The 11,369-nt window shown below is 38.3% G+C and overlaps 2 protein-coding genes across 2 annotated transcripts; both read right to left on the bottom strand.

Moving 5' to 3' along the window:
- Window positions 1-807: 807 nt before the first annotated feature.
- Window positions 808-3,154, bottom strand: LOC143882804 (Tetratricopeptide repeat (TPR)-like superfamily protein). Its single transcript, XM_077386216.1, has one exon. It carries the CDS (start codon window positions 2,886-2,888, stop codon window positions 1,230-1,232), a length of 1,659 nt encoding a protein of 552 aa, XP_077242331.1. The 5' UTR covers window positions 2,889-3,154; the 3' UTR covers window positions 808-1,229.
- A 1,662-nt stretch (window positions 3,155-4,816) lies between these two features.
- LOC143884329 (beta-glucuronosyltransferase GlcAT14A-like) lies at window positions 4,817-11,369 on the bottom strand. Its single transcript, XM_077387841.1, has 4 exons — window positions 10,549-11,369; window positions 6,835-6,910; window positions 6,625-6,740; window positions 4,817-6,366 (listed from the first exon to the last, which is right to left on the bottom strand). Exons 1-4 carry the CDS (start codon window positions 11,045-11,047, stop codon window positions 5,852-5,854), a joined length of 1,206 nt encoding a protein of 401 aa, XP_077243956.1. The 5' UTR covers window positions 11,048-11,369; the 3' UTR covers window positions 4,817-5,851.

The raw sequence follows: 11,369 nt of genomic DNA, 5'->3' as shown, positions 1-11,369 counted from the left end.
AGCCACATCAATGTGCTCTAGCTATTTGTAAAGAGAAATGATTTCTGCGCTCCAATGTTTATCAGTTTTGATAAACAGGCGCTCCAATTTTTATTGTGTAGTATTTAAAGCGCTGTTAGAGGAATATTACGGTTCTCAAAAAGCTCTTAAAGACCTTTAAATACTACACGACAAACATGTGGAACACATGTTTATCAAAACAATGGAGCAGTGAAATCATTTCCCTTTGTAAAACATTTAAATATTCGTAAATACATGGTAAGACTCTCACATGATCACATTCAAGAGGAATACTTCAGTACGGCATGACTTCAATATAATACAAATTAGGCGTATCTACTACAGCAGTGGATCCTACATTTGATTGATCTGAATAGTGTATTTCATAGACCTAGCTTTAAAGTTGAATATGATTATTTGCAAATAATGGTTGTATTTGTTTTAGAAATGTTGTAATAAATGGCTTCCAAAGAGGCCTCAATGCACCCTTTGCAAATTATGAGTAAATCAAAATAATCTCATTAGCAAATAAGGGCTAGTTTTAATGCGCATACAAAGAGGCCATTATGGCTGTAAGAGATACAACGCAGGGTCCATCAAGTGGACTGTTCAGATCAATCAATGATGGAACTCAATACATTGTAGTGGCCTTACGGACACATTCCTCTCAAATTCAAAATTCCTTCAACATGGGAAGTTCTACTAGTAAATACTCCCCATTCAGCATTTGCTGTTCTGCTACATATGATGCAAGATCTCGGGATGAATATGATACAGGCTTCTCCATTACTTTCTTAAAACATAATATGATCAACACCCTCTTGCCATACTTTTATGCTAATGAAATTCTGGAATAGATAAATGTCACACCAAGCAGCACTGCAAAAATAATGAAGCAAAAACTTCAAATTGAAAAGCATTTCATTGAAAAATTACATGCATTTCTCCTCTTAACCATTCTATCTATAACTAACGAAACCAACCGTTTGAGTCTCTTGTGAGCTATCAAAGTTTCCCCATCTTTAGAGCTAGCTGTTTTTGTCATACTTGATTTTGTAACAGTTTTGCATACCGCTCAGCAAAAGAATCAGTTCTCATTTCACATAGCAAATCCTTTTCCAACTCCAGTAATACCAGGGTGCTGTGATAGGGTCAAAGTTTTACATGTTCAAGCATCCCTATCCCCATCTATGATGTTTGGCACAAAATGCCTTACTGGAAATCTTGTTTCATCCATTCATTGGCGTTCTCCTTAACTTATCCAGCTTCTGAGCCAAATTTATGGCCAAATCCTTCTTTCCTCCATCAAGAAGAACTTGTTTTAAATTACTATACAACTGTCCTGGAGGCCTAATACCCTTCTCCATCATCTCTTCAAAGTAGTTGCAGGCTTCATCTAACCTATTCTCATCACACAAACCATTAATCAAAGATGAGAACATGTGCATACAAGGAAGAACGCCCTTATCATTCATTTGCTTCCACACTTTCAGAGCCATGTCAACTCGCTCCTCGGAACAAAACATCCCTACCATCATTGTGTATGCATTCAGACTAGGCTCACAACCATGCTCACCTTCCATCCTCTGAAAAATATCATATGCCTCTTTTGTTTTCTTTGCTTTTATCAGATGATGAATCAATACGTCAAACGTCCGAGAATTGGGACCGATCCCACATTTCTTCATCTCGTCCAGTACTCTATACGCATCCTCAAACTGCATTGCCCAACAGTAAGACCCAACAACTGCATTGTAAGTGGGTATTTCAGGTACAAAACCATGGTCTTTAGATAGCTCGAAAAACTTCAAAGCTTCACTCAGTCTCTTTTCTGAACCCAATCCATTAATCAAAGAACAATAGATATGCGGACTCGGCCGACAACCCTTCTTTTCCATCTCATGGAATAACTCTAATGCTTCATCATGTTTCCTAGACTTACAATACGCATTGATAAGAATCCCATATGTTACAACATCGGGTTCGAACCCCTCATCCCTCATTTCATGATAAATTTCCCTCAATCTCAGCAAATTCCTATCATGTCCCCATCCTTCTAAGAGAATAGTATAAGTCTTGAGATCAGGCGAAAACCTTTTATTCTTCATTTGGTCGAAAATCTCTTGAGCTCTTTTAACATGTCTAGACTTGCTAATGGTATCAATTAATCGATTAAAATCTGATATATCAGTTTTCAATCCATAATTCACCATTCGTTCGAATGTTGCAATTGCTTCTTTGATCTTCCTAGCCCTTGCGTATCTGCGAGTGATCACTGCAAAAGTCTCTTTTGTCAATAAACCCTTATCCTTCATGGTGTCAACCAAATTCCATATCAATCTAAACTGCTTGATTTTGCCTAGTGCTTCTATCAAAGCATGAAAACTCTCAGTGGTATGCTTGAATCCTTCTTGCTTCTCGGCCCACCGAAAGAATGACAGCGCCAAAATCCCAGCATTGCTGAGCTTTTTTAGAACATCCTCAACAAGAGCAGGCGAAACCCTAATCCCGGAACCTTCGAGGGAAGATTCAATGCTAGAACTAGCCTGATTTGAGAGTATCTGACAGATTTTTTCTGTCGATTCAGATATTTGGTTGCTAACAAAATTAGGGCTATCATCACTGGTTTCAATTTTGGCAAAACCATGGATGGATCTATAAGAACTCAATGCAAAGGTGGGGAAAATGAATGAATCATGACGATTTGAGAATAAATGGATGAGATTGTTTGTGTTGCCAGAGATGTGTTTGGTAATGAGAACTGGGTCTCTATTGATGATTGGGGTTTCTAATTGGGTTTTTACTAATCGATGAAAAGAACTAGCAGAACCCATTTCAAGACAATGAAAAAGAGATGGAAAGGAGGTGAAGAGAAGGTTTCTTTTCATGGTTTCTTATGGACTTATGAGGCTGGAAGAGAGGTGCAAAACCCTAGATAACACTCATTTTAAGAAAAGAAGTTTAAAACGCTACCATCAATCTATACATCATAGAGCAAGCAGGAAAGAGAAAGAAACCAGAACAGCCTAATGAAAAGAAAAAAGAGAAGATTTAGTACCCATGGAAAGTGTTAGCCGAGCTTTTACAGTTCTACACTTCTACTATTCTACAACGAGCTTATTTTTCCTCCTTTGTAAACATAGATTGGAACCAAATAATCCTTGTTTCTACAAGGAAATGACTTGCTTATCCTTCATGGTCGTTATTTTAGGGTGTCTTTTTCTTGGTGGGCAAGCTGGGGATTTAGGGCCTCTTTGGATCTCTTGGGATACGAATTATTTGAATATAAAGGCTAATGGTGGTAAATACGTTAATTTGCAAATAATGGCTACAATTGTTTTAGAAATGAAATTGGTGATTGCTTTCAGAGAGGCCCTAATTTCCGTATGCAATTAAAATTAAATTACAATAAGAGGAAAGTGTTTCTGACCTCGGGTTCATATAAGCTTATCTGAGCTCGAGCTCAAAAACTCATGTTGGCCCACATTTTGGGGTGATCCAAAGCTTTCATTTGAAATGCCCTTAAATGGATAGGGTGCCTACAAAATATCAGGTCCATAGGATCATCCTAACCCTTCCATTTGTGGAGGGAAAAAGTGGGCAGATCTGTGGATGGGTTAGGATGATCCTATGGACCTTATTTTTGGTACACCCCCTATCAATGTAAAGACCTTTCAAATAAATGCTTTGGATCACCCCAAAAATGTGGGCCCACATGAGTTTTTGACACTCGAGCTCAAATAAGCTATCTAAGCTCAAGCTCAAAAACACTTTACTCTTACAATAATCGAAGGGAAATGAAATTTTCCCACCCTCTTATGGATAAAATTCCCTCCCCCCCCCGGCAAAAAAAAAAATGTTATTCGTTAGATTTTAAAGGCAAAGAAAAGCATTAAGTGGGTGAATTTATCCTCAAGCAGTGAACCACTCTCACATAAACCAACCGTTAAAGGGGGATTTTAGCCGTTTAGGGGGGGTATCAGCGCCCTAACCGTATTTAAAAACAAATACTAAGTTTTGTGGCATTGAGAAACCCTACTTGTACTTTGTTAGATATATTTAACCATTGTTCTTAACCACCCCTTTGCTACCTATGGAACCAGCAGTTGGGTGAAGCCCCCTATTACCCTTTATCAATACAGTACTTGTTGTCTTACTTAGTACGCAAGTTCAAAGTCTCCCTATCACGCCCTTATTAGTTTATTAGTAAATATTGTCAGGCTTTTGGAGTGCCATAATAGTAAGTAGTAGCTACTTGCCATTCTAATAGGACATGAGAGGGGTCCCATTAGTAAGGGGCAACTGTATAATGGGGTCGGTTTGGAGTGCCCTACTAGGAAGTAATAGCTACTTAGCCGTATTAATAGGGCGTGAGTGTAAAGATTTGGCATATCATATATGGGAAAGTCTAGAGGTAGATTGGGCAAGTTGGTTAGTTTGGGTAATCTAGATAGATTAGGCAACTAGATTGAATTAGAACAATATCTTTCCACAGTTATTTATATTTGATTAGGTAGATTTGACTAGGATTCTCTCCTTCCATAATTTTCTTGATTTGCCTTCTATATTTATCATGTAAGTGCTCCGTATAAGCACACCTTGATTCTATTGTAAATACATCCAAAAGTTTGCGAAATTCTATAAGCACTGATTTGATTGTCTTTGTAATCCATCCAAAAGTTTAGTGAAATTCCTAAACTTATCAGTGAGAGGGGTCTCCCATTAGTCAAGGGGCAACTGTATAATAGGGGTCGCTTCGCTTTGAAGTGAAACACCCCCCCTTTGTGGCTTAACAGACAGAAGTTTCCTTCTCAAAAACCATCAAAATAATTCCTTTTACATGTATTTCTCCAACCCAACGGGAAAACATGAAATTCAGAATAGAGAAAAATACAAAATCATTAATGAAATATTCTTGTACAAAACAATTCGTCTGATGTTCACTTCTCGTCTCCTTGCAAAAGGGTCATGCCAAGACTAACACGATCCAGATTAGTAGTGATGCCCTCTACAACCATTGGCCACTTGGGCTCTTCACCACGGGAAGATAAATCCTGGATAAGCTGTTCCTGAGATTGGCTAAGGATTGGCTACCCTGCTTGTGTAGTATATACCCTACGCATTGAGGCTGTTTTTTATGTTAACGGACGGAGGATAGCACACCTATCCAAGGATAGAATTAACCCCAGCTTGCTATCCCCGTGAAGAAGTTGATTGTTGGCATTTTAATACACGGATCAAGGAAGCAGGATCACTGTTTTGCATGGGACCAGAAATTACCATGACGAACATACCATACTTGTCACATGTAACGATGTAAGGTAGGGTGGCCACGGGAAAGGCTTAGCGTTCTTCAAATAACCAGACAGAAAAGAAAAGAAAAATAAAATAAAATGCTTAATATATTACCCAAATTCTCACATGAATTTTGAAAGACAATGCCATTGATTGCCCTTCAAAGCAACAAATTGATTGCAATATTGTCCACAAAAAAATTCCCCCGTGCTAAACTAGAATAAGAAAGTACCATATTCTACAAGATAACAGAAATTGGGGCTTCCCTTTTATTGGTTTCGAAAAGACTGTTGGTGGCTCTTTAAAGACTGTCACTGCTTCTAACATAGTATGGGACTGTCACTGCTTCTAACAAGCCAAACCAGTCTGAAAATCTAAAAGAATACCACTCTCCTCTCCCTCAAATCTCTACCCACCCCCTCCCTCAGTAAAACCAATACAAGAAACCCGAAGAAAAGGAGACAAGAAAACGGTACAAGGGTGAAGAATATATACCTCGATCAAGCGTGAACTTTCAAACCAGTCATATACTCAATTCAGAGGTAAAAGCATGGCACTATTGGCACCAGCTCAACTGAGACTTCCACTCTTCAAGAATCTTAGTCATTGATTCCCCAAACTTCTGAGCTTGGGGCCCTGGCTTCCCAATATTGATATCGCCCCAGAGAGAGCATGGATCCATCCACCAATTCCTCCTACCCGAACACCATGCTCCGGGAACAGCTCGATTAGGCCCACGTTTGAGTATCTTCTTGTCAACCATGTCCAACACTGGGTCGTCTTTATGGAACTGTCTTGCGAAAGCTGCTCCGCTCTGCACCATATCATCATAGTCGGTGAGGTTGAGAAAGTGGGGTTCCATCTGGGGAGGGTTGTCCCACATGATGTATCTTAGATCACTGTTGAGAGTTAGGTTTTGGAAATCTGGTGAATTGCAGATGACAGACTGAAAATAGCCTTCTTCTGATAGCTGTACATTGGCAAAATACAAGAGAAGCGTCCGAGGGAGGTTATCCCAACCTAAAAGACAGAATTCCATAAAAGGTCGGCTGAGAATAACCCATGGGGAACCTGTTGAAAAAAATAGGACGAATAATTGTGTTAAGGCTAGAATACAGAACCTATTATAATGGATCCATTGAAGAATGTTACGGCCAATCGTGCCTGTAAAATGGAGGATATTGTCCGTGCACCCATTGGATGCATCCAACACTGTTGACATAGGTATCTCACCCGTTTAAAAGAAGCAATGCAATGTAGAGAATGCTAGAGAGAGAAATTTGAAGTCTTATAAAGCCAGAAACAGACAAAAAGGAGATGAAAATATGCCTGTGAAGAATTTGAATGCTTCAGGGGTTGGTCGATTTTCGGTAGCATGAAAGATTTGGCTCTTCCTTGCCAAATAAAGCCCTGGATCAACTACAACTGGCTGGACCCTCTGGAGTCTGCAAGAACAAATGAAGTTCAGAATGAGAGGAAGTGATTTGGATTTATGAGGACAGAACAAAGTAATTTGAAGTGAAAAGCAGTATTTCTTACTCTTTCCATCCCAGGTCACTGGTGTGATCAATAAAGTTGAGGTCCCGTGGTAGGGTAGAGAAGACATGGAATAAATCTGAAACAGAAAATAAAAGAACAGGTGAATGGTTTCTTTTCTCAGCATAACTTAGAGAGGAAGGAGCCACAATGTATTTAGTAAGGAGAACGCGTAATTGGACGAAAAAGAACATCCAAGGCTTTGCAGTATTAGTATCAAGTCTTGTTGCAACATAAGTTCAAAAGCTAAGCCAATGAACATCAAAGATACTAAGCAGTCCATTTCCATGTAAAATTTTGTCAACCGAGAGGTAAGAAGGTAAGTAGACAACATAATAAGAAAAAACATAAAGAAACAATAATAATCCAATGCAATTGTGATGGGGGACACCCCGAACCAAAGAAGAAAAAGAGGTCATTCCAGGCACCTTCAAAGTCAAGTGGGGATCATGCCACCACTAGAACCTCCTCAAAAAGTTTCAAAATAAAACCCAATTAAAAACGGGTAAGATTGACAATTGCAATAGTTTGACCGTGGCCAAACTTGGGAAACTTAAGATTCCCCATCATTTAGGTTATCAAAGATGCAAGGGAGGGCCCACTTAGTTTGATCGTTTAAGGGGTGGAGTTTTTTCATAGTTGATGAATGAAATAAAGAATCCCATTTGCCTAGAGGTGGAAAAAATTGTGCCTAATTCTGCAAAAAACCCCTTGGCCATATTTTAAAGGTTCTATCCCTGTAGTTGGAAATCCATCTCTTGTGCCAAGTGGAGAAGATCCTCTTCATGGGAAGAAAGAACCCAAAAACTCAAAGAAAGAGACAGAGAGAAAAACATAAGTAATGCTATGTTGCCAGATAAAGATAAAAGTGGATGAACTACTTGGAGAAATAGCTTCCGGGCAGGGAACATTGTATTTCCTCCCTCCCTAATTTTGATTCCTATATTTTTTTCCTTTTTCTGGCTCTAAGCTTTATCATTGTATTCCAGGGACCTACTCGGTCTCTGTTTCTTCATTAATGAAAGCCTCTTACCATTCAAAAAAAAAAAAAAGAAGAAAGAAATAGGATTCTCAATAACAAGAGGCAAAAATAGTTTAACTGAACAGAGACATTGCCTTTGGTATATTGTATAAATGAGCCAATAATGAATGCATAAATACAAGAAAGGTCCCTTGATGATAGGTATGAAGTTCTATTACACAAGAATATTCATGTGGATTGCGAGACAAATACAATTTCTATATTGAAAATCTGGACGTCATTGTGATCTCAAAAGGCAAATATATTACTCTTTCCCCCTTCAAACCCTAACCCCACTCCCACCCCTTCTATTGCCAAATGAAAAACCCTAACCATAACTTTGAATGTGCTCATGCAAATTACACAAGATTTCTGGGGATGTTAGCAAGCTGCTGCTGCTGCTGCTTGCTTTGCGTTAGAATTACTCATCTTCTATAAACATCAAGCAAGTGAAATTTCAGAAATCTCATTTTCTTGTTTGTCCAGCTGGGTATTTATACTCAATTTGCTATGATTCTCCCAAATTTAACCAGTTGGTGTTTATAGGATTTTCAGTTCGCCAAAAATTCCTGTTTCCATGACTTTCTGTATCCTGCAGTTCTTTGACTTCTTATTGTAAGTGCTTTATTTTAGGAAGATTGTAATAGGTTAGAGGGAATTTTTATCCAGTTTGCTGTAACCAGCGCACAGTTCACAGTACACAGGGATTGGGATGAACTTGGTAACTACGATGTGCACCCCACACTCTCTTTATTGCCTTTTTTAAGAAGGGGAATACAAAAGTATCTTTGTGTTGGAGCTTTGCATAATGCCTAGATGATCGGAAAACTGATGGAAGTTTGACACATCCGACAATGGGACCCAAGCCTACAAAAATACCAAATGGGATAGTCTATCTTAAATATATGGCAGGCTAATTGCAAGTTGACAAAAAAATATGAGGGAGCTAGCCCGAACAGTCTAGTGGGCTCAGCGGTGTTGAAGAAAATTTGAGGAGAATCTCTGACACAAGAGATGGAAACCTAAGCTGAAAAGTGACTCTACATAAGCTGTTTTGATATGTTGAATTTCAGAGGTTTGAAAGGTAGTGAAGAATCTAGCCCCCTGAAAGTGGAGAAAATTACATTTTGCCTAAAAGAAAATATTTTAAATAGTATATGTCGTGATATTTGGAAAAAATAGAAGTGCAAGGTATATAAATTCATTAATATCAGTTTACTCATATAAAGGAATGATTTATTTTAGAATACTTTTTTACTGGAAAAAACAGAATGTTGCAAACATAATAATTGCATGGCATTGAATATTTTGTGAGAACTAAATGGATTTACACAACCAACTAAATCATACTCTGGGTACATAACCAACTAAATCATACTCTGGGACCTGGGTATGCCCAGACTACTAAGAACAAAAAAAAACAGGGAAAACAATGTCGTGGACAGAGAAGATCATAATTAGCATACCTAGTCCCAACTGGGGATGAGGCTCATGCTGTAATGGTCAAGACATCAATATTGTATCATGAAGAGCTTATATTTTATCCTAAATTGCACCCAAAAGGGAAAAACATAAAAAAATATTTAAAAAAATAACATGTTTGTACTATCTAATATCTATATTTATCAAATATGAAGAAAATAGATCCCTAAATGCTGGAGATTCTTCAACAGAGACACTTTAGAAACTAATACTACAGGAAGCACCGGAGCAGCCATAACAAAGATATTCATGTCCAAAAATTATGGCAGAAGTACAACTTCTTGCAATTTAGGGAAACAAGATACTAGAAGCCCCTAAAAGAACAAAGATTCCATTATTTTGTTTTGCATCATTGCATGAATAAAGGCAAAGAAACCGTAAACTTCATAGAAACATATTTAGTTACATCAAGCACAAGGCATTACAAACGTTAATCAGAAACAAAGAGAAAACCCAAGTCTAATGAGATCAGATTGATCTATCAATAAATCAATTTTTGAATTAATATCCAAGAAGAAAAAAATACTCAATTCTCCTAAAATCAGATGTCCTCTAATGAATTAAGAAATTGGCGTTCAGATAAAATTTGAAAACAACCAGAAGAGCTAAACTCAGATATCCTCCAATAAATCAACTCAAAATTCCAAACTCCAATTCCCTCAATATTGCAAAAAAACAGCCTTTCGCAGCAAAAACTAAAACAGAACAAATTCCGAACTCTCCACCGAATAAAGAATTATCCATCACAAAGTAGGATCAGAAAATGGACCTAATTTTCTCAAGTACAACTCAATGAATCAAGAACACCGCATTCCAAATCAATAACTTTAGAAAAAAAAGAAGGATCTGTTTCTTTTAAAATCAAACACTAAATGACATTTATAAGAACTTTGCATTCCCAAGCTAAAGCAAAGAGAAGTTAATAGATCAAATTGTCCTAAACTCATATATCTTCCATAAAATCAATAACCCAATATTTCTAATCAAACAACAAAACTCAAAACACCCCAATTCTCCAAAAAACAACAACAAACCAATATCAAAGAAACAAAACAGTTCGATAAACAAAGACAAGTGAATAGATCCAATTGTCCTAAACTCAGATACCAACCATTAAATCAATAACCCAATATTCCTAATCAAACAACAAAACTCAAAACACCCCAATTCTCCAAAAACAACAACAACCCAATAAAAAACAAACAAAACAATACCATCCTGCGTAACAAGCGGATAATCCATAGCGCTCAAAGTGACAAACCAATCCCACCCCCCATCAAGCTTCATAAGCACAGCAGCAGCATGAAGTGTCGCCCCAAGGATAGAAGAACCCATATAAGTAAGTGCATCCGCCTTTCCCTCCACATCCACATTCTCAAAAGCATGTATTGCAGGAACCGCCCTAACCAAAGACGCGAGCTCATATCGCTCATTGTTCGAAGCATCAGAGCCGAGATGGAGGAGATATCGATTCCTTGGGTGATAGACCGCGAGCAAAAGGCGGAGAATCCGGTCCTTGTGCCCGCGGCCACCATAGATGTAGTAGGCAAAGGTTGGAGGGTAATTGGGTCCATGGCGGGAAAGAGAAGGGAAGGGTTTATGAGAGGAGAATGCGAAGGAGGAAGAGAATCCCGCAATGGCTGAGAGGAAGAAGAAGAGGGAAATGAAGGCCGCGGAGAAGAGAATGAAGAGCCATTTCTTCTCGGCTGACATGGGAGAAGGTGTATGAGGTTTTGGTGCAGGGGCATGGAATGAGGGTTAGGGTTAGGGTTTTGAAAATTTTGGACTAGGAGAGGGGAGGATTTGGTGAATTTCTTCTTCTTCTTCTTACACTCTTCTTTGTTTGAAATTGCAGGGCCATTGGGTATCAGAATTTCAGAGAATTTGGAAGAATTAGGGTTAGGGTTAGGTTTTGGGGGAGATGGGATTTTCGGATCTCTGTTGGAAATTTGGATTTATATTTCTCTTTTCCCTTCTTTTTTTTTTCTGCTTTTTGCGTAATTTTATTTACATACTTTGTGTACTGGAGAGACAG

This window comes from Tasmannia lanceolata, unplaced genomic scaffold (assembly GCF_043159265.1).
Source record: "Tasmannia lanceolata isolate RefF3 unplaced genomic scaffold, GAP_Taslan_0.1 ptg000008l, whole genome shotgun sequence".
NCBI lineage: Eukaryota > Viridiplantae > Streptophyta > Magnoliopsida > Canellales > Winteraceae > Tasmannia > Tasmannia lanceolata.
Note: the sequence above shows the minus strand (reverse complement) of the source record. Positions and strands in the feature narration are given on the sequence as shown.

Coding starts and splice junctions, on each gene's coding strand:
- LOC143882804 (XM_077386216.1), bottom strand. CDS start 2,888: ATGAAAAGAAACCTTCTCTTCACCTCCTTTCCATCTCTTTTTCATTGT.
- LOC143884329 (XM_077387841.1), bottom strand. CDS start 11,047: ATGTCAGCCGAGAAGAAATGGCTCTTCATTCTCTTCTCCGCGGCCTTC. Junction 6,911..10,548: donor TCCGCTTGTTACGCAGGATG/GTATTGTTTTGT, acceptor TTTCTGTTTCAG/ATTTATTCCATGTCTTCTCT. Junction 6,741..6,834: donor AGTGACCTGGGATGGAAAGA/GTAAGAAATACT, acceptor TTGTTCTTGCAG/ACTCCAGAGGGTCCAGCCAG.